This window comes from Aquarana catesbeiana, linkage group LG02 (genome assembly GCF_042186555.1).
Source record: "Aquarana catesbeiana isolate 2022-GZ linkage group LG02, ASM4218655v1, whole genome shotgun sequence".
Taxonomy (NCBI): Eukaryota; Metazoa; Chordata; class Amphibia; order Anura; family Ranidae; genus Aquarana; species Aquarana catesbeiana.
Genome location: NC_133325.1, coordinates 139,153,304 through 139,177,357, shown reverse-complemented (window position 1 = coordinate 139,177,357; position 24,054 = coordinate 139,153,304). Strand labels below are relative to the sequence as shown.

Here is a 24,054-nt window from a genome sequence, read left to right as displayed (position 1 = left end):
TTCCACCTCACCCCTGTGCTCAGTGAATCACACCCTCCAGAAATGCACTCACCGAGTTACAATGCCAGCACTTTCATGCAAGGCAAAAAACACAAGTTTTACCACACTCAGGTGTAAAAAATGGCAAGATACGTGTCCAGGAGGATAGTTGTTATATGGATCCACATGTAAGAAAATAAAATGCTCCAATAGTGTAAACCAGCAAAACTATTTATTAAAACCACTGCAACCTTCAACTGATGCACTCACATTGTACAAAAGATAAAACAGCAGAAATCATTTGTGGATCACATCAATCTTCAAGCAATCTTCAAACAGGTGTAACTCAAATAATAAACAACTGGTGGTCACGGCGGACCCGAGGTGTGCTTTCTCTGGGCTGCAGTATCACTGCAATCTCACCCTCCCTTCAGCTCTCCTCCGTCCACTAAAACTTCCTGATTCCTGTGTAGTTCAACTGCGCTGTGTGTCACGTCTCACAGCCACGCCCCCGACATGTTTCGTCATAGGTAGACTTAATCATGGGATTGGCTGTGCAGGCTGTCATTCACCCCTTATATTTGCTTCTAATTGACGCCCATTCGGCCGCGCATTGCGCATACGCACACCTCGCGTCCCCGTTCCGCTGATTATGTATGGGATATCTCATTTAAAACACTCATAAAACAAAATCGTTGAAAATCTTTTAGACATTACACATAAATCACACTTAATTGATAAATATGCATATTATTCCCAATGGTTGTTTCAAACCTTAGATCAATTATGGTGAGTTGGATAGAGGGATCCTGCATGGGCTCCCCCGCTGGACAAGAGTGTATTATCTTATTCCAATATATCAACCCTTTCAGGAATGGGTCTAAAATAAAATATACCCTCATAACGATATATTACAAACATGGTAAACTAAACAGGCTAAACTATCTCTATAACTGGCTGCCCCTGCATATTATATGATAAAGTCAAAAATACCATGTTTGTAATATATCGTTATGAGGGTATATTTTATTTTAGACCCATTCCTGAAAGGGTTGATATATTGGAATAAGATAATCTCTGAGCATGAACACTCAGAGTTTATATTTAATAGTTTTATAATATAGAGTCCATGTGATCTTATTTTTAAAAAAAGAGATCTGTAAAGACGGATACATTTGATTGAGAGAGGTTCCCACCATGAATACTTTCACGCATGCTGAAAAATCTGCAATATGGACACTGGACACTAGGGGGCCGTTTGCCTTTTGATCACCATCCAGCATTTGATAAGGTTGGATGGGATAGGGTATGCAGTTACCACTCTTGTCCAGCGGGGGAGCCCGTGCAGGATCCCTCTATCCAACTCACCATAATTGATCTAAGGTTTGAAACAACCATTGGGAATGATATGCATATTTATCAATTAAGTGTGATTTATGTGTAATGTCTAAAAGATTTTCAACGATTTTGTTTTATGAGTGTTTTAAATGAGATATCCCATACATAATCAGCGGAACGGGGATGCGAGGTGTGCGTATGCGCAATGCGCGGCCGAATGGGCGTCAATTAGAAGCAAATATAAGGGGTGAATGACAGCCTGCACAGCCAATCCCATGATTAAGTCTACCTATGACGAAACATGTCGGGGGCGTGGCTGTGAGACGTGACACACAGGGCAGTTGAACTACACAGGAATCAGGAAGTTTTAGTGGACGGAGGAGCGGAGGAGAGCTGAAGGGAGGGTGAGATTGCAGTGATACTGCAGCCCAGAGAAAGCACACCTCGGGTCCGCCGTGACCACCAGTTGTTTATTATTTGAGTTACACCTGTTTGAAGATTGCTTGAAGATTGATGTGATCCACAAATGATTTCTGCTGTTTTATCATTTGTACAATGTGAGTGCATCAGTTGAAGGTTGCAGTGGTTTTAATAAATAGTTTTGCTGGTTTACACTATTGGAGCATTTTATTTTCTTACATGTGGATCCATATAACAACTATCCTCCTGGACACGTATCTTGCCATTTTTTACACCTGAGTGTGGTAAAACTTGTGTTTTTTGCCTTGCATGAAAGTGCTGGCATTGTAACTCGGTGAGTGCATTTCTGGAGGGTGTGATTCACTGAGCACAGGGGTGAGGTGGAAGACACACGAAGACACTTAAATGTATGCAGCTGATTTACACTGGATGTGATCACAAGCAGTTCCTCTTGGATGGATCTGATTCATATGGACTGTCATTTAATGTTTTGAGATGTCACAGCATGGAATGCAGTGATTTCACAGAGTGTTTCACGTGAATGTCACAATTATTCATTTAATGTGTGTTATTTGTTACGTGCAGAACAAAACATAGTAGGAGGGTTCCACCACTATTGTGCTATATACAGTTTTTTGATTACACTTGTTACGTGCAGCACAAAACACAGTAGGAGGGTTCCACCACTATTGTGCTATATACAGTTTTTTGGTTACACTTGTTACGTGCAGCACAAAACACAGTAGGAGGGTTCCACCACTATTGTGCTATACACAGTTTTTTGGTTACACTTGTTACGTGCAGCACAAAACACAGTAGGAGGGTTCCACCACTATTGTGCTATATACAGTTTTTTGGTTACACTTGTTACGTGTAGCACAAAACACAGTAGGAGGGTTCCACCACTATTGTGCTATACACAGTTTTTTGGTTACACTTATTTATATTTGAAGCGCCCCATATTTATTCCATGTGCCTCTAGGGGAGTATTGGGCAAGCAGTGGCATGGTGGAGTAAATACTTTGCCTGTATACTTTATAATTTAAAGGGGCAGCTGTTCCTATTTTCGCTTGTTTTTATCAATTCTCACGTTTTCATTACATTTTATACACACCATTTAACACTGGTCAACACTATTTGTGAGAGTAAGGAATTGGATGTTTTGGGTGTTCACCACCTAATATTAGTTCACACCACTATTTGAGTTTATTTAGAGGCATTGGCGCGGTGGGGGTGTCTGTTTGGTGGAAGGGCGCTCTAGTGAGGATACCCAGTGTTTAATATACATTTATTGATCTTATCACTTACATTGCAGATACAACATTCATGCATCCGCCCCTGAAGAAGCGAGCAGGGTCTCGCGAAATGCATAGGGCTTTGTTGATGCTTGTTTTATGCCAGTACATGCTAGGTATTATTGATGTCTGCATTATGTCTATATACTTTCCTGTCCATATGTTCAGTATCTCACAAAAGTGAGTACACACCTCACATTTTTGTAAATATTTTATTCTAGCTTTTCATGTGACAACACTGAAGAAATTACACTTTGCTACAATGTAAGGTAGTGAGTGTACAGCTTGTATAACAGTGTAAATTTGCTGTCCCCTCAAAATAACTCAACACACAGCCATTAATGTCTAAACCGCTGGTTGGCATTCATGGTTCCCTCAATGAACTGTAGCTCCCCAGTGCCGGCAGCACTCATGCAGCCCCAGACCATGACACTCCCACCACCATGCTTGACTGTAGGCAAGACACACTTGTCTTTGTAGTCCTCACCTGGTTGCCGCCACACACGCTTGACACCATCTGAACCAAATAAGTTTATCTTGGTCTCATCCGACCACAGGACATGGTTCCAGTAATCCATGTCCTTAGTCTGCTTGTCTTCAGCAAGCTGATTTGCTGGCTTTCTTGTGCATCATCTTTAGAAGAGGCATCCTTCTGGGACGACAGCCATACAGACCAATTTGATGTAGTATGCGGCGTATGGTCTGAGCACTGACAGGCTGACCCCCCACCCCTTCAGCCTCTGCAGCAATGCTGGCAGCACTCATACATCTATTTCCCAAAGACAACCTCTGGATATGACGCTGAGCATGTGCACTCAACTTCTTTGGTCGACCATGGGGAGGCCTGTTCTGAGCGGAACCTGTCCTGTTAAACCGATGTATGGTCTTGGCCACTGTGCTGCAGCTCAGTTTCAGGGTCTTGGCAATCTTCTTATAGCCTAGGCCATCTTTATGTAGAGCAACAATTCTTTTTTTTTTCAGATCCTCAGAGTTCTTTGCCATTAAGGTGCCGTGTTGAACATCCAGTGATCAGTATGAGAGAGTGAGAGCGATAACACCAAATTTAACACACCTGCTCCCCATTCACACCTGAGACCTTGTAACACCGAGTCACATGGGGGATCAAAAATGGCTAATTGGGCCCAATTTGGACATTTTCACTTGGGGTGTACTCACTTTTGTTGCCAGCAGTTTAGACATTAATGGCTGTGTTGAGTTATTTTGAGGGGAAAGAAATTTTACACTGTTATACAAGCTGTACACTCACTACTTTACATTGTAGCAAAGTGTAATTTCTTCAGTGTTGTCACATGAAAAGCTAGAATAAAATATTTACAAAAATGTGAGGTGTGTACTCACTTTTGAGAGATACTGTATGTACATTTTATTTTCTTATTGTGTATGTGTATTTACTGACCTAGCAACTTTCAAGTTGTATTGTTGCTCATTGATGTATAACATTTGTAATAAATCTTTGTTTATTTACTTTCATCTGTGTTGTGTGCATTGGCTATTATGCCGGGTAACTCACAATCATTGTTGTTGCCACTCTGTTACATAACTGTTTGAAACAAATAAATTGATTTTGTCTCAGTGTTCACTATGAACATTGGCTAAACATCTCTCACCTCATCTAAAGTCCCAGGGCTATTTCTCTTGTTTTTTTTGTGGCCATGCTTGATCCGCTTCAGACATAGGTTGCAAACAGCAATGGTGTGATCTGCTGCATACGTGTCCAAAAAAGGCCAACACCAAGGAACTTTTCAAAATAAGCGGGAAGTCAGCAGCACCCTGCACCTGCGGTGTGAGGCAGTAGGGTGGCTGCCCTTAAGCTGCCCCCTAGAGGACATCCTGCATCATTGGAGTTTTGCCTCCTCCTCCTCTCTATTCTATCTGGCACCCAAGTAGAGTCAGTGACCTCATCATCCCCTCCCTCCTTGTCACTGGAGCAAACTTGGCGCTATGCTGCAGCTGGGGGAACATGCCTGCCAGTTTCTTGGCCTTCTTGGGCATCCCCTCTCTCTAGGCTCACGTTACTCCCTTCCTCAACCTGGGAACCAACATCGGAGCCTTCAAATCGCTGTGCATCCTCCAGCAGCATGTACCCGACACTGTGGTCGAATAGCTCGGGGGACTCCTTCATCCATGATGGTTGGGCTACGGAAGGAGTGACTGTGGACAAGGAGCTGGTGGAATGGGCCACTTTGGCAGCTGCATAGGAAGGAAAACTACTCTGAGCCTGGGTGACAGAGGATGAGGACGGCTTTGTTATCCACTCCACCAACTCTTCTGCATGTTCTGGCTCAATAACACGGCCAGCAGCAGAAAAAAAGGACAAGTGTGCCACACGGCCCCCGGCAGAGGATGCACCATGTCCATGACTAGTACTGTTGACTAGACACAATACAGTGTTGCGCCGCCACCACCACCCCCACCGCCTAAAGCCCAATTTTTATGCCCCTGTTTAACAGGGGCATGTAATTACAATTTTTGATCTAATATTTCACAGCAGGGCCCGTTCTTGCACCCAACAAGTGTATTTGTGAGGGGTTACAGTGTTGTGCCACCACCACTGCCTAAGACCCAATTTTTCTGCCTCTGTTTAAAAGGGGCGTGTAATTACAATTCTTGATATAATATTTTGTAGCAGGGCCCATTCCAGCGCCCACCAAGAGTAACTGTGAGGGCTTACAGTGTTCTGGTACCACCAACACCTAAGGCCCAATTTTACACAGAGTGTATAGGGCAGGCTGAATAGTATATACAGGAGGTCCTCTATTTTCAAACATCTGAATGGGCTGGGAGGGGCAACATTATATTACAGCCGCAAGCAGTTTTAAATGACTTTTTTTTCCTTTATAAACTTCATTTTGTGCAGGGACTGTTCTAAACAGGGGAAACACGTGCCACTTCACAGGCATACCATAGACACCCCCCAGGTACGATATTTAAAGGAATATTTCACTTTTATTTTTTCACTTTAAGCATTATTAAAATCACTGCTCCCGAAAAAACGGACATTTTTTAAACTTTTTTTTGCATTGATACATGTCCCCTGGGGCAGGACCTGATTCCCCAAACACTTTTTAGGACAATAACTTGCATATTAGCCTTTAAAATTCACACTTTTGATTTTTCACGTTTGAGTCCCATAGACTTTAACAGGGTTTGCGTGTTCGCACAAATTTTTGGTCTGTTCGCATGTTTTGCCACGAACCGAACCGGGGGGGGGGTTGTTCGGCTCATCCTAGTCTACAGCAAGAGCTCTGAAATTCTACAGCCTGAAACTTTAGCCACAGTGACCCCTGTGGTGGGATGACTATTGCAACCAGAACTTGCAGCAGATTTGCAGAATATTTGGAAAGAAAGTTGATCTGGAGTCATGCAATGCAGACTTGCTGCAATTGTGCAACAAACTTGTGAAGCCTGGCAAGTCTAGCCATAGCTTAGCAAGTTATTTTCAAACTTGCAGTACAGTTGCTTGCTCTGGGTTATAGTTAGACCTCTAAGTTATAGGACGTCATATACAGCTCTAACATCACTCCGGGTAAAGGCAAACTGTTCCTTTTAGTTCCCAGCTATCCCCTCTCAGATCATGCTCATCTGGAAAATATCCTCATTAAAACATCAAGAAAACCATAGTGCTGTCTGATTATACTTTATTGAGAGCTTCTTTTCTTCCTAGGTGGTTTCTATCTTCCACTTTAACTAGGACATTGCTCTTCCAGCTCTTTGTCCTACTCCAGTTAATCCTAAGGAGATATCCTTCATTGCTTGAAAGCTGTCAGAGCTTTTCAGCTACATCTTCTCTCAGACTACCTCTAAAGTATCATGAGATATGAGGGATTATACTTGACCAGCCAGTGGGTTTTGCCAGTCCTTGTGAAGGCAGCATGACCCAATGTTCTTCAATTTGCCTGTTCCTATGTCCCTTGATGAACTCCAAGAAAGGGATTTTAAGGTAGTATAAAAATCCTGTTTTCCCTCTGAGTAGTGTAATACTGACAGCCAATGTTTAGTGGATTACAAAATTGCTTGAAGTTTTATTTATTAATTTATTGCCAAGCAAGTATTCCAAGTATTTACAATTTATTTTGAAACACAGTTGTGCAATTTATACAAACATAGTCTTTGCAAAAGATTATCTAATATCTCTAATACCATTTGTGGATATACATTTTAGTATTCTTTTCCTGACAGACTCCATGGCAGCCTACGTGTGGGTTAACCCCGCCTCCTCTCCAATGCTATAGATTCTTATTTATTTTATCAATTTTTATTTTTTTACATTGTCTCTGTAAAAAAAAAAAAAAAAAAAAAATTCTGAACACTTTTATTGCTGTCACACGGAATGTAAACATGGGGGGGCATGGCTTGCGCGCGCACTGTAATGGACGCCTCTGCTATCAAGACAAGAAGTGACGAACGGGCCTAAACACTGCGCCATCCAGCTCCACGGTGACACGATCACCTCTCCCGAGCCCCGCAGCCACAATGTCCCACAAACGGAACCAGGATAAGGGACCAAAATAGCTGGAATCCTTCTCCTTCCAGCCCCATCGCCTGCAGCACAGAAGCCAAGATGGCGCAGCCTGAGACTCAGCGCGGCACTCCTTAGACTACACGGGCCTACCTGGAGCCCATCCACAAGATGTACACACCGAGATGCATTCCTCCTTTCCACCTGATTCCTCGCCTGCAACTCTGACATCACAGAGCCCAGCAAAATCGAGGATGCGAATGGATCTCCCTACCCAGGCCTCAGACGCAGTGAGTACAGGCCTACGTAATGACTCTGCCATCTACTCACTTCAGTCCTCTATAGCACAATTTCCAACTTCAGGGCAACCGGTGCTGGACACCACTATGAAGGAAATGCTCCTATCTTAACAATCTTCTCTTATGTCTAACCTATCGTCCCTGATTAACCGGTTTTCTTTAGAAATGTGGATAATAGGATGCAATTTAAAGAAAACAAAATGGAGGAATGCACTGATACTGTTAATGATCTGGCGGATGCTTATCTTGAACAGAAAGATGACTCTCTCTGGATCAAAGCAAATCTCGTGGACCTCGAGGACCGCTCCAGACGTAACAACATTAAAATACGTGGGATCCCCGAGTCCGCCCAGCCCAAAGAGCTACGCAATTTTGCTAGCACCATGTTTTCAAGTATGCTTCCTGAGTTATCCCCAATTGAGCTCACTATTGATCGCATCCATAGATTGCCTAAACCCCGCCACCTAGAGGCGAACGTACCCAGGGATGTGCTTCTGAGAGTCCATTTTCTTCCCAAGCGAAAGAACAAATCCTTATGAAAGCCAGGGAGATATCACCACTTCCAGCACTATACTCAGACATCCAACTATACGCTGATTTATCACAATACACACTCCAAATGCGGAGGCAGCTAAAAACCATCACCAAAGCCATGAATAACCATAAAATCACATACAAATGGCACCATCCAGCCACAATTTTGGCCACTTACAATGGCATACCCCACACCATCTCTACCCTAGCAGGTGGTATGAAGCTTCTAAATGCTTAGGGAACCCTACCAGGACCCCCTCACGTTCAGCCGGATCCTCACGGGAAACCAAACCCTTTTACCTTTGGTATGGGCCGGGAGAAGTTCAAAGACAAACGTCATTAATTATCTAGCCCACCTACTACATTGAGCAACTTTCACAGTCCGGTCTGGTAATGCGCTCAAATACCTGCTTGCTTAACTTTCCCCCAAAGTTGGTCAGCTGCTCACCTGAGCTACCTGTTGCTGACTCACCTGTTTGTTTACCACAGTGTGTGTTTGTTTTGTTATTTCATTTTAGTTTTCTTATGTTGGCTGTATCTGTATAACCAGAACCCTCAGGCAAACACGGAACAATCGCTAATACCTATTGTTGATCAACACAACTAACTTGTTTTATACATCTGTAGAACCATGCTAGTGACTTTTTTCACCGATCTGATAAACCTCGACGACAGCCTTCTCATCCCACATCAACCGGATCTCTAAGACCTAGTTCATTGTCCAACGAACTGTAAGTTACTCGCTTCTCTAACACACCGCACTTCCACCTAACATGGGGATCACTATCCTTTCCCTCAACGCAAAAGGGTTAAATCACCCAGCGAAACGTGCCTCCTTATGGAGAACTGCAAATGCCCACAACTGCGACGTGCTGTGCGTCCAAGAGACACATTTTGCCCTTAATGCATCGCCTAAATGTCAACATCGACAATTCCCACATACTTTCCAAACCTCCTATCCAAAAAAACAATGCGGGGTGTTGATAGCTATCAGGAACACTGTGACTTTCCAACTACAGCAATGTGTCACGGATCCGGAGGGTCGGTACATTTTTCTGTCTTGTATGATTAGCAATGTCCCATACACCCTGATTTCTATATACGCTCCGAACCACAGACAAATGACCTTTCTTAGAAAGACTCTGCGAGCAGCACAGAAATTTCAACAAGGTCCTTTGCTGATATGTGGAGACTTCAACTTGGTCCCGAACAACACAATGGACTCCACCGCAGGACTCAAACGTCATGCTTCTCCTTTAGTTATCTTTATTACCACTAATGATTTATATGATGTGTGGAGGTGTTGTCATGCGAGCGAGAGAGACTTTACCTTCCTCTCGCTGCGTCACAACACCTACTCGCGAATTGATCTGTTTCTGGCTGACAAATGGCTACTACAAAAAGTATCGAGCTCTGCTATCTACACCACCACCTGGTCAGACCATGCTCCTATTAGTCTCACCATTTCTGATAACTTACCCCAACCAACTCCTACATTTGGAGAGTCAATAACTACCTCCTCAACACCCCATGCTATTCGGCACCCATCAAACACCGCCTAGAAGAATTCTTCTCGCTCAACCAAGCATCAGTGTCTGACCCGCTGGTGGCGTGGAACGCTCATAAGGCTGTAATAAGAGGTGTATTCCTTCAAATGGGTGCTAGGGCGAGGAAAAAAAAGACTCAGAAGCTAGATGAACTAACAGCTGACATTTCTAAGACTGAATCCCTAAACAAAACAAACCCATCTCCTCTCCTTCAATCTAAAATCTTCATGCTCCATCATGAGTTAAGGTCCCTTCTCCTTGAGAAATATGAAAAATCATACAAAATACTCAAAGCAACCTCATACACCACAGGGAACAAGGTGGGTAAGGCAATTTCCTTATGAGTCAAAGGACACAGAAAAAAAACAAGAATCCCATTCCTACATCACCCCCACTCCAACAAAAAACTCCTTAAACCACACTCTAATGATCACTGACACTAATCGATCCCTACCCGGGATCCAGCGGACACTCGCCTGGTTCAGTGACGTTTCCTATTACAAAGTCAATGAGACTAAATCTTATATACTTGATCTAGGTCTAGAAGTACCTACTAGCAACCGACTTAAAAAACAATTCCCATACACATGGGCGGAAAATAGCATAACATATCTGGGAATTCAACTGACCAACTCAACCAAAACATTGTTTACTTCAAACTACTTACCGCTCCGAACCAAACTTCAAAATGATCTTACCAGGCTGGCGTCCATTGAGTTCTCGTGGTTTGGACGCTTAGCGGCGCTCAAAATGTTCCATCTTCCCCAAGTACTTTATCTATTTCGGACTATACCTATCCCTATACCCCTTAGTTATCTCAAATCGCTACAAACGACCTTATCAAACTTTATTTGGCAGGGAAAGAAAGCCAGATGCGGACATTCTCAATTAATTAAACACAGATTAGCAGGAGGAACAGGATATGTAGATTTCTTAGACTATTACATATCATCCGTCCTCACCCAATCTAGGGAATGGTTTCTACCCTTCCCCCTTCCCACTCTGTGGGGAAAGATAGAATCCTCTTCAATCCCCGGTGGCAATCTACCTTCTTGGATATTTGCCACTACATTGGGAGCGAAGCTCCCTCTCCACCTTTCCCCGGCAATAGTGGAGACAATTAAAGCTTGGTCCGGACTCCTGCAGATGTCTGACTCACTCCATACATTCGACAGTACAAATCCCTATAGAATCTCTACATCATCTAATGATCTCGACATCTTACCTACGTTGGAAAGAAAAGGGCATTACCTACATATCTGACCTAATAGACAAAGACAAAATCAAAACATTTCCCTCACTAAAAAAAGAGTATCAGCTTCCAAATTCTGACATATTCTTATACATCCGCACCCGTCACTGCCTTGCTTCACTCAAATCATGGACGTGTACACTTCCCCAGGAAGCCTGGATCTACTTTAGATCCCCTGTAGCGCATTGTAAAGGCATATCTTTATTTTACAACCTACTTCACCATAAGACCACATTCACTAGCTCGACACAGATACTCAGATGGGAAAAAGACCTAGGTCAAACATTCACAATCGACAAATGGGAAAGGGCATGTGAATCCATATATAAGGCCATCTGCTGCTCCACCCTTTGGGAACTAGCGTTTAAGCTGACTTATCATTGGTATATGACTCCTGATAGAATGTCTAAATTTGACACGGCTATTGACAATACTTTTTGGTGGAAGTGTGGGAAAAAGGTGACTTATTACATTCATTTTGGGACTGCCCCAAACTTACACATTATTGATGCTCCATTTTTCCATTTAATTTATGATGTTACAAACCTGACCATAACGAAGAGACCCTCCCTAGCTTTGTTATCGCTAGATATAGAACAATACCCCAATCCGATGAGGAATGTAATAACACATATACTCCTGGCAGCAAGACTCAGTATATCAAGGAAATGGAAGGAACCAGACCCTCCCACATTAAAGGACGTAGTTCACACAACCCACATCAATTTCACTCATGAAACAACCCTAGCGCTACGCCACAACAAAAATGCATACTCTCCACATGTGGCAACCGTGGACTGACTGGGTTAATTCACCAGGAATTGCCAAGGTTTTCAAAATTCAACACTGACAAAAGGACTCTACATGGTTCTACTGACATTTAGCTGTTCATTCCTCCTGATGTCTTTCTTATTACCTACTTTATGTTCACTGTTTGACATTTTTATTTTCAATGGTTACGTATCCTGAGAGACAGATCCAGAGGTTAACTTATAGGTGGGGGGGGGGGGGTCAGTTCTAGGTGGACACAGTTTAGCACCCTTTGGGGGTGTTCAGGTGGAACTGTCTCCCTTCAACCCCCCATGTCAAGCTTAAGGTCAACTGACCACCAATGCTCATTACGTTGGTTAGAATTTCTATATGATAGTGGGGGGCAGGAGGCGGAGCCTAGCAGAGCAGACATGCATTGTTAGAGCTCCACACCGCTGAGGAGAGAAGAGAAGGACAAAGCGGAGCCTGCAGGCTCAAAAGGTATCCATTTGAACCTTTTTGCCCCAGGGAACAAACTGTGAAAGTTTGGGAAGGAAATATGGTACTGGGAGGAAACCGTGGCAGAAATAAAAATCACCTCACAAAGAGCTCACAGGCACTCACTGCAGCTGAAGCAGCTCCAGTCACCTCACAAGATACAGCATCAGGGCGCTCTCACAGACAGAAAATGTCACAGCAAGACTCTCCATTTGAGTCAGATACAGAACAAATCCTCTCACAAACTTCTCCACAAGCCTCCTCAGTATCCCCAGTAATATTATTACAATTTGAAAAGATGCTTCATAAGGCTTTAAAACAAACCTCAGACCAAATAACAAAAAGCCTAACCAAAGAAATAAGAGAGCTGGGAAACCGCACCGCAGCCTTAGAAATAAAAATGGATGAGATTGAAATTACAACCCAAGAAAATATAACAGAATTGGAACAATTAAAAAAAGAGAATTTAATACTTCAAACTAAGCTCGAAGATTACGAAAATAGAGCCAGACGTTCAAACTTACGCATAAGGGGAATACCTGAAACTGTGACAGACCTGCAATCTACTATTACTGCTCTATTACAAGAACTAAAGCCAGATATCCCTATTGAACGTTTAGAACTGGACAGAGTACACAGAGCCCTCACAGCCAAAAAGAAAGATGGACCCCCACGTGATATAATCACAAAATTTCATTATTACAGAACGAAAGAACAAATACTAATTGCTTCAAGAGAAAAAAAGGAACTTAATTTTCAAGGACACAATTATCAAATTTTTGCTGACCTATCCCAACTTACTATTACTAAAAGACGATCCATGAAGCCCCAACTAATGGAACTGCAACGCCACAACATTATGTATCAATGGGGCTTCCCCTTTTCAGTCAGATTTAACTACCAAGGTACAATTTACAGAAGCAGATCAGCAGATGAACTACAACAAACCCTTTTAAAATTAAATCTGACAGAACCCACAAGCAGCGACTCTCCCACACGCAGAAGAATGGCATCATCTTCACCTTCAGGCAGCACCCAGAAAATTTCAGAACAAAATGGGAGTCATCATTCTCACAAAAGAGGCCTTTATGCCACATCATCCATGGACCAAGAAGATTCAATGGACTGACATCCTAATTCCTGATATCTCTTCATTTATTATACTAAGAGATGGTTCTCTATAAAAAACCTATATTTATAACTGAATGTAACTGCATTCTGATAGTCACACACTGTGTGGGATCATGTTACATTCCAGTTATATTTCTTATTACTTCTGATTCATATAGCCTTAGAATATATAAGTGAAATAAGGAAATTCTTGTTCAGTTATATATTATCAGGTAATAACAATAGATTTATTACTTTTTAGGACAAATATGTTCAATAATCCAGAAGTAATGGAAGCTTTTTCTTTCTTTTCTTAAAACAAATATATTATTACCTAACTAGTTCCTAGAATTATGTTTTTGTTTATTCTAATCTGAAGCAATACAACCTCAATTTTATGAGTTAACATATCTAAACAGTTACGTATGAATAAAATATGTAATTGTTTACTCTAAAAGGGTTAAAATCCCAAAATAATTCAAACTATCTTCATCAATACCAAAGTTATTAACAGTACCTTTCTAACTGAATTATTTAGCCTAGGGCAAGACTAACCATATACTACCACCCTGGAATAAATAATTTCAATAAAAACTATATTCTGCACTCCAATTAATGAAACATCATTTTGATGTCTTTTGACATAGCACTTCTCTCCTGTAAGCGGAAGATCCGTGTACCCCCATTAGCCCTCCTCATTCTCCCAACCATATTATGTGGAAGTGTGACGAAGGCACTTATTCCCCTGAGAGAGATATTTATTCTCTTTCACGGGTAAATTGTGATTACTTAAAAAATAATTTATACAATGTATCATCTAATCTCATATGTTTTTTGTTTACTCTTTACTCCAGAATTCACTGGTTTCTTTTCTATCTATTCATCTCTTCAGTCCACACAGGTTGATCTGCGCAGTCAGCTCTGCATAACAAAAAGTAAGTCAAAACTATTTGAGCTATTGCCATGGCACCACTGAATATACTTTCCCTGAATGTTCAGGGAATAAATGTCCCACAAAAAAGGACCAAAGCCTTCCGTACTTTCCATAACAAGAAGGCTCACATAGTATGCCTCCAAGAAACACACTTCACCAAAGATTCTACTCCAAAATATATTTCTCCTTTTTATCAACAAATTTACACGGCTTCTGCCTGTACCAAGCAAAGGGGAACTCTAATTGCATTTCACCGATCCACACCATTCACCTTATCATCAGAAATTAAAGACCCAGAAGGTAGATACCTGATACTCATGGGTTATATAATGGATACAGCAATCACAGTGATTTCCTACTACGCTCCTAACAAACAACCTACACCATTCCTCTCACATATATTACAAGTGATTAATACACACAAAATAGGAACAGTGATAATGTGTGGGGATTCGAACCAGGTCCTCCTCCCATTTCAAGATAAATCACCTTTTACACCATCCAAAATAACCTCTAGATTACCTTTTTCTCAACTTCTTTCCAAATACAATCTGGTAGATTCATGGAGATAAAGTAACCCAATGAAAAAGAAATTCACTTATTTCTCGCACCCTCATCAAACCTTCACCAGAATAGATCATATTTTTCTAACAATAGGAATGATACCAGAAATTATAGCATCAGATATAATTCCGATTCCGTGGTCTGACCATAATGCAGTATACACTACTATAGCCTCAGCCATACCAAAAGCGCATGACCCAACGTGGTACTTACCGGACATAATGCTCAAACACCCACTACATCAGATGGCCATTGAACAAGCTTTAAAGGAATACATATCAATTAATAATACAACAGACATCTCCCCAATAACACTGTGGGAAGCTCATAAGCCTGTCTTGCGTGGTACAATACAAAGACAAATGGCACTATTTAAACGGGAACGCAAAAATCTAGCAAAAAAACTAGAACTCAATTTTAATGCAGCCTACATATCATTTCAAGATAATCCATCTCAGAGTACAAAATCTCATCTGGAAAAATCTAGATTGGAATACGATCTATTTCTCACTGAGTCAGTTGATAAATCCCTCAAACGCTCCAAACACAATTTCTACATGAATACAAACAAACCAGATACATATTTGGCTCGGGCATTAAATTCAACTAACAAATCTTTCAAACCAATACGTTTGAAATTATCAAAAAATGTTTACACTTGTAATTCAGTTAAAATAGTCCATAAATTTCACTCACATCTCGCAACTTTATACAAGACAAACAATGAATTTAATCCTACAGAGGCTGAATCCTTCTTCTCAAAAATAACCTTACCTGAGTTATCTCAGAATCAAAAAAGCAGTTTGGATGAGCCTATAACTATAGATGAAGTTGCTAACGCCATAAAAGACCTAAAACTTAACAAAAGACCAGGCCCAAACGGCTACTCGGCTTTATACTATAAAACATTCTCAGAAATACTCTCTCCCATTCTCACTGAAACTTTTAACAAACTTCTAGATGGACATTCTTTTCGGCAAGAAACACTAATGGCAATTGTTTGTATGATCCCAAAACCCCTTTCTGATGATACTTCCTGTGTGAATTATCGGCCTATCTCTCTGTTAAACCTCGATATTAAATTATTAGCAAAAATAATAGCAAAACGCCTCAATAGCATTATAGGAAAATTAATACATAGAGATCAAGTAGGCTTCATGCCAAATAGACAGGCAGGCGATAATATACGCAGGGCAGTGTTATTGGCACATATTGCTAAAAAACGGAAAATCCTTTTATGTTTTCTATCTCTCGATATTAAGAGGGCATTTGACACAGTATCCTGGCAATATATGCAATATTCATTACAAAAATGGGGTTTTGGACCCCACTTTTTAACATGGATCAAAGCATTATATAATAAACCCAAAGCCTATATAAAATATGCTGGATACAAATCTGAAGCCTTTAATATCGAAAGAGGTACCCGACAGGGTTGCCCATTATCTCCCTTATTATTTGCCCTTATACTCGAACCCATGGCCCAATACATCAGAACAAACCAAACTATAACTGGCATTGAAGTAGGAGGTATTACACACAAATTATGTATATTTGCAGACGATATATTACTTTTTCTATCATCACCACAGGTCTCTGGTCCTAACTTAATACCAGCTCTTGATGGGTTTGCAGCCCTATCCGGCCTTATGATTAATCCTAAAAAATGTCTAGTGCTTAATATTTCACTCACAAACATGGAATTGATCCCGGCTAGGGCTGCACTCCCATTCACATGGGCAGAAAAATCAATCCCATATCTTGGAATTCATATAACAGCATCTCATTCTGACTTATTCTCAACCAATTATCCTCCTGTATTAAGACAGATCACAAATCTAATAAAACAATGGTCGCAACTTCCTTTATCCTGGATAGGGAAGATTAATGCAATCAAAATGACTATTCTACCCAAATTGCTTTATCTATTCAGAGTCCTTCCTATTCCAATTCCTTCCTATTTTTTGAGAATAGTACAAAAAAGAGCAACTTCGTTTATATGGGGCTCTTCTAAACCACGTATACCTATACACACACTACATCTTCCCAAAAATAAAGGAGGCCTGGGATACCCTAATTTTACTAACTACTACAGAGCAGCACATTTGGCCAGTCTGTCCAAATACCATGCAAAACAGGAAATTCCATTATGGGTATTTATAGAGGCTTCAGAAAATGACCCTCTATTAATATCAAATTTATTATGGCTTGATCCTAAAGACCGCTTTAAAATTCATAATCCCATAACTAAACACTTCTTATCTCTCTGGGATAAACTAAAAACCAAATATCAGTTACAATCTCCACACAATCCTCTCCTTTCTTTTATCAGAAATCCGGCCTTTTATCCGGCATGGATCTACCCAAATTCTTTTAAAGCTTGGACAACATCAGGCATTCAGACACTAAATGACTTCATAGCATCTAAATCATTCCTTTCATTCCCATCGCTTAGAGAAAAATATGATCTACCAAACTCTGAGATATTTAGATATCTCCAAATCAAAAATTTCTATACACCATTCCTAAAGGGGGATACACCATTATCCCAATTATCCATTTTTGAATCAATCTGTACAAAAGATCCATTTGCTAAAGGTACAATTTCATCACTTTATAATCAATTATATGGAGTAGCAAATCTTAATAGACCCTCTTACGTTCAGAGGTGGGAGGAGGACCTGGGACGAACTTTAGAAGACACGGACTGGTCTAACATATGGCTCACATCTAAGTCATCTTCACCCAACATCTTAGCACTGGAGACAAATTATAAAGTCCTAACTCGCTGGTACCTTGTACCCGCTAGAGTGGCAAAATATTCACCTAATACCTCAGCTCTTTGTTTTCAAGGATGCCCAGAAATAGGCACATATTTACACATATGGTGGACGTGCCCAGTAATCCAAACCTTCTGGAAGGAAGTCTTCGTGATTGCATCTAAAATATTTAAAAAAATAATACAACCAGATCCATATTTAACTTTACTTAATCTAAAACCGGAATGGTTAACACTCTCTCAATTCAAACTTATGATCCAACTAATAACGGCTGCAAAACAAACAGTGGCCAAGGCATGGAAATCTCCTACATTGGTACTAGCAGAAACAATTCACAGAATGAATAATACAATGTCCCATGCTAAGATGGTAGCCATCGATTAAAATCAAATTCCAAAATTTGAAAAACTTTGGCATCCTTGGATAAAACAACAGTTCCTGTCAAACTTCAATGACTCTGTCCTGTTGCCATGGTAACAGATTAAATGACTTACAGAGACACCCATTCTAAGGCTTCAAAGAGAACTAAAAAGAATAATAAACTGACGAGCGGGACAACCTTGTGGACCATACCTCTACCTTTCAACCCTTTTTCTTCTTTCTCTTTCCTTTTCTCCACCTTACGATTAAAGCTCATTATCAGAATTTATTTGACCTATATACACTCTACTTGTAAACAATATGTATAGTAGGTATAAATCATTTAAATAACTACAAAAGTAACTAAGGAAATGATATATATCTTTAATTTAGGTTTACGTGAACCCAATGTTTAATATTTGAAATTTCATGATATTTACCTATATAAACCCTACTGTAAAACAATGAGCTTACTTTATAGATCCTTGTAAACTTACTTTATGTATCTTTATAACATTGTATACTCAATAAACTTCTTTTGACAAGGAATTTCTATATGTTAGTAACGTTACAAATCTCCTTGTGTTTGCCGCACAACTTCTACTTTACTACTAGGCAAAATTGTACCATTATTCCATAACGTTGAATGTGTTTCTTTAAAGAACAATGCTGAATGTGTCTCTTTGAATCTATATCACTTGAAAATTTTTCAATAAATATCTATTGAGGAAAAAAAAAAGGAATGGAAATATCCCTTGTGACAGTAATAGGTGGTGACAGGTACTCTTTATGGAGGAATCAGGCGTCTTAAAGACCCCAAATCCCTCCTTTGCACTTCAAAGTATTCAGATTGCCAAAAACTGCGATTCTGAATACTGTCTTTTTTTAAAAATTTGGCGCTATTGGCAGCCGAGTAAACCGGAAGTGACGTTGTGACGTTGCTTACGTGTTTACACATAGGAGACTGGAACCAAGTCATTTCCGACTTTGATTCAGTCTCTCTCTAGCTGGCAGAAGTGCCAGATCACGCATTGGATTTCCTCCCGGTGGGATGGGAGGCCCGGGAACAGCGACGGAAGGCGGCGGGAGGGGGGACGACATCCCATCCTGCTCCTCTGGGATAACAACCGAGCGGCTTTTAGCCGCATCGGTTGTTATCCCTAAATAGCCGATCGCCCGCTCTAAAAAACGGCTGCAGGCATCACCCCGGTATAACCCCTGAAAGCCGAGGTGCATACGGTGAGTGCTAAGGGGTTATATTAGACTGCATCCCTATAAGTTTCTTTATGTCACAACTCTTTCCTCCTGGTGGGAGACAGTGGCCCTTGGGCTGGACAGGGGACAGCAATGTAGGGTGATGCAAGGGAGTGCTGGAGGAAAACATTGTAACACATTCTCTCCCAGAAGGCCAGCATGGTTGCTTGCCCTTCTCTTACGACTTTAACTGGTTTCTTGCTGGGTGCTGTGCATGTGTTTTATCATGAATTAAATTACAGTATGCAATGCATACTAGCACATCATGACATTACCTGTATTGACCAAATTTTTAGGAGGGTTTTTTTGTGTTTTACTACCACTTTAACTAAAAGTCAACTAACAAGGATCTAGTATGTTGCTGCCTGCAAATCTCTCCATAATAAATGTTTGCATTTGGGTTTAATATCGCTTTAATCACCAGCCAAGAACAAGGATCCAGGATCTCACAGATGACACTGCAAACCGCCTTCAGTCAACATTGGTGATGGTGTTCCTCCTCTCCTACATAACCATAACATTTCCTGTGCAGTAAAAACCTTTGTCCAGGGCTGCCCTCACTACTCTTCCATCCTCAGGCTGGATTCCTCTCTCGCCTTCACACTGAAGCCACTTTTCTGCTAATTTGACTGATTGAGATAGAACTTGCTGCCATTTAAAATGTTACATGCAACACTATTAATTGTTTTATTTGTATATGGGTGAGTTTTGCCCTCCAAATATCTGAGGATTACTAAGCCTGGTTGCTGTGTTTAATAACTATGTTTTTTAACTGTGTGGGGAAATTGATAACGTTATAGATTACTGGTTAGTGTGTGAGAAATTTTCTGACTATTTAGGTTTAATTTTAAATTTGTTCTCAAGAATGATGTGAATGTGTCAGCAGCTTGAAAGAGATAGAACTTGTGAGGATTTGTTTTTGTTTTAAGGAAATTATACTGATCAGTCTAGAATGCACAAAATGTTATCCATTACCGCTATTGTACCATAAGGTCTACTGCATTTTCCCCTAGTACTATATACAATAACACTACTGTACTTAATGTGCTGTGATCCATAAACCTTAAACATTTGGTAGCACTAAAGTATAGTTTGTTTTGTTGTCAGATATGGAGAAGAAATGAACAGGCGTACTGCTGAAGAGAATGCATTTCTCCTACAGGAGAGGGTAAGAATGTCATCCATAGCTGCCAATATAATCCCTGATTTCGAGGGACTGTCCCTGATATGGAGCAGTGTCCCTCTGTCCTCCTCATTTGTCCCTCATTTTGGTCTGATCTATAGAGTTGTAAATAAAATGCACTATTTATCTTTTAAAAAGTGTTTACCAGTGTAAACCTTTCATCCAATTTCTATATTGCTGCATTTGTACATTCCAAAAGCCAGTATAAAGGAATTGTAGTGGTAAAAAAAAAGGAAGGACTTGTGGGTTCAACAATTTCTTTTTTTTTTTTTTTTTTTTTTTTTGTATAATTCTCCATACTTTTGCTAATAGGTGTCCCTTGTTCTGATCCCAAAAAAGCTGGGAGGTATGTCATCTACTACTCCTATTATCATTTCATGCAGCACTAACATGTCCTGGATAGGGATGAGCTTCGTGTTCGAGTCGAACCCATGTTCGACTTGAACATCGGCTGTTCGGTCGTTCGCCGAATTCCAAACGTTATGGGCCGTTCGCGCCAAATTCGTGTGGCGCGTCACGGCCCATAATTCACTGCGGCATCACAGTGCATTGCTGGCTGATGATTGGCCAAGCATGCACTATGACCCGCATGCTTGGCCAATCACAGCGCCGTCTGATCAGAGAGCCGTAATTGGCCAATGCCAAGGAGGCTTTGGCCAATTATGGCGCAGGGGATTTAGTACACGACCCACACTATATAAGGCCGCCTACACGACGGCCCTGTGTAGTATGTGTTCCGGTGTTGAAAGAGATAGAAAGAGAGACAGTGTCACTTGATTTGAGTTAGATAGATTAGGCAGAACAGTCAGTCAGTTAGCTGCACTTACAGTGTATTGTGTATATATATGCATCCCAGGTGTTGCATATATATATATACACTGTATTCAGTTTAGCTAGATCCGTTCCTGTTATCTTCCTACTGACAGGCAGGCTTGTCTTGTTACAGTAGTTACAGCTACCTGAAGAAAATTGCTGGTGTTCTTTTGATCCTATTAGTACCACAGTGAGGCAGCTAGACTATTTACAGTTAGTGCAGTGCGTCCTGCTCACAGTGTTCAGCTAAACCTACAAGTTAGTGTAGTGAGACCTCTGCACAGTGTTCATCTAAAGCTACAAGTTAGTGCAGTGCGTTCTGCTCACAGTGTTCAGCTAGATCCGTTCCTGTTATCTTCTTACTGACAGGCAGGCTTGTCTTGTTACAGTATATACAGCTACCTGAAGAAAATTGCTGGTGTTCTTTTGATCCTATTAGTACCACAGTCAGGCAGCTAGACTATTTACAGTTAGTGCAGTGCGTCCTGCTCACAGTGTTCAGCTAAAACTACAAGTTAGTGGGGTGCGTCCTGCTCACAGTGTTCAGCTAAACCTACAAGTTAGTGGGGTGCGTCCTGCTCACAGTGTTCAGCTAAAACTACAAGTTAGTGTGGTGCGTCCACCTCACAGTGTTCAGCTAAACCTACAAGTTAGTGCGGTGCGTCCTGCTCACAGTGTTCAGCTAGATCCGTTCCTGTTATCTTCTTACTGACAGGCAGGCTTGTCTTGTTACAGTATTTACAGCTACCTGAAGAAAATTGCTGGTCCTATTAGATCCTATTAGTACCACAGTCAGGCAGCTAGACTATTTACAGTTAGTGCAGTGCGTCCTGCTCACAGTGTTCAGCTAAACCTACAAGTTAGTGGGGTGCGTCCTGATCACAGTGTTCAGCTAGATTCATTCCTGTTATCTTCTTACTGACAGGCAGGCTTGTCTTGTTACAGTATTTACAGCTACCTGAAGAAAATTACTGGTGTTCTTTTGCTCCTATTAGTACCACAGTCAGGCAGCTAGACTATTTACAGTTAGTGCAGTGCGTCCTGCTCACAGTGTTCAGCTAGATCCGTTCCTGTTATCTTCTTACTGACAGGCAGGCTTGTCTTGTTACAGTATATACAGCTACCTGAAGAAAATTGCTGGTGTTCTTTTGATCCTATTAGTACCACAGTCAGGCAGCTAGACTATTTACAGTTAGTGCAGTGCGTCCTGCTCACAGTGTTCAGCTAAAACTACAAGTTAGTGGGGTGCGTCCTGCTCACAGTGTTCAGCTAAACCTACAAGTTAGTGGGGTGCGTCCTGCTCACAGTGTTCAGCTAGATCCGTTCCTGTTATCTTCTTACTGACAGGCAGGCTTGTCTTGTTACAGTATTTACAGCTACCTGAAGAAAATTGCTGGTGTTCTTTTGATCCTATTAGTACCACAGTCAGGCAGCTAGACTATTTACAGTTAGTGCAGTGCGTCCTGCTCACAGTGTTCAGCTAAAACTACAAGTTAGTGGGGTGCGTCCTGCTCAAAGTGTTCAGCTAAACCTAAAAGTTAGTGGGGTGCGTCCTGCTCACAGTGTTCAGCTAAAACTACAAGTTAGTGTGGTGCGTCCACCTCACAGTGTTCAGCTAAACCTACAAGTTAGTGCGGTGCGTCCTGCTCACAGTGTTCAGCTAAAACTACAAGTTAGTGCTGTGCATCCTGCTCACAGTGTTCAGCTAAACCTACAAGTTAGTGGGGTGCATCCTGCTCACAGTGTTCAGCTAAACACACAAGTTAGTGTGGTGCATCCACCTCACAGTGTTCAGCTAAACCTACAAGTTTGTGCGGTGCGTCCTGCTCAGTGTTCAGCTAAAACTACAAGTTAGTGCTGTGCGTCCTGCTCACAGTGTTCAGCTAAACCTACAGGTTAGTGTAGTGAGACCTCTGCACAGTGTTCATCTAAAGCTACAAGTTAGTGCAGTGCATCCTGCTCACAGTGTTCAGCTAAAACTACAAGTTAGTGTGGTGCGTCCACCTCACAGTGTTCAGCTAAACCTACAAGTTAGTGCGGTGCGTCCTGCTCACAGTGTTCAGCTAAAACTACAAGTTAGTGCTGTGCGTCCTGCTCACAGTGTTCAGCTAAACCTACAAGTTAGTGTAGTGAGACCTCTGCACAGTGTTCATCTAAAGCTACAAGTTAGTGCAGTGCGTCCTGCTCACAGTGTTCAGCTAAAACTACAAGTTAGTGCTGTGTGTCCTGCTCACAGTGTTCAGCTAAAACTACAAGTTAGTGTGGTGCGTCCACTTCACAGTGTTCAGCTAAACCTACAAGTTATTTTTTTGCAGCTCTGCACAGTGTTCACCTAAAGCTACCTGTAAAAGTTTGGTGGTGTTTTCCTGATCCTATCACTACCGCAGGCAGCTAAAAAAGCTACAAGTTTAGTTTTTTGCGAGCTCTGCACAGTGTTCAGCTAAAGCTACCTGTAGAAGGTTGGTGGTGTTCTCATACTACAGGCAGGCAGTTGAATCCCAGCTTAGTGCAGCTACAGGCCATTAGTATGTCTGGAAGGCCAACAAGGAGAGGCAGACAGTCACAATAAAAGACAATAAAAGAGGGCAAGCAGGCTCTGTGTCTAGAGGCAACAGTGCTGGTCGTGGAGACGGTGCATCCTCATCAGCACGTGGCCGTGGGACA

At 41.4% G+C, this 24,054-nt stretch overlaps 1 protein-coding gene across 10 annotated transcripts in view; it reads left to right on the top strand.

The window, feature by feature from the left end:
• LOC141127250 (keratin, type II cytoskeletal cochleal-like) overlaps positions 1 to 24,054 on the top strand; it is a 478,789-nt gene that overhangs the window by 153,893 nt on the left and 300,842 nt on the right. For all 10 annotated transcript variants that reach the window (XM_073613528.1, XM_073613525.1, XM_073613529.1 and 7 more), the window contains exon 5: positions 20,502 to 20,562. In XM_073613528.1, coding sequence (XP_073469629.1) covers positions 20,502 to 20,562 — 61 coding nt within the window. The remainder of the gene's footprint in view (positions 1 to 20,501; positions 20,563 to 24,054) is intronic.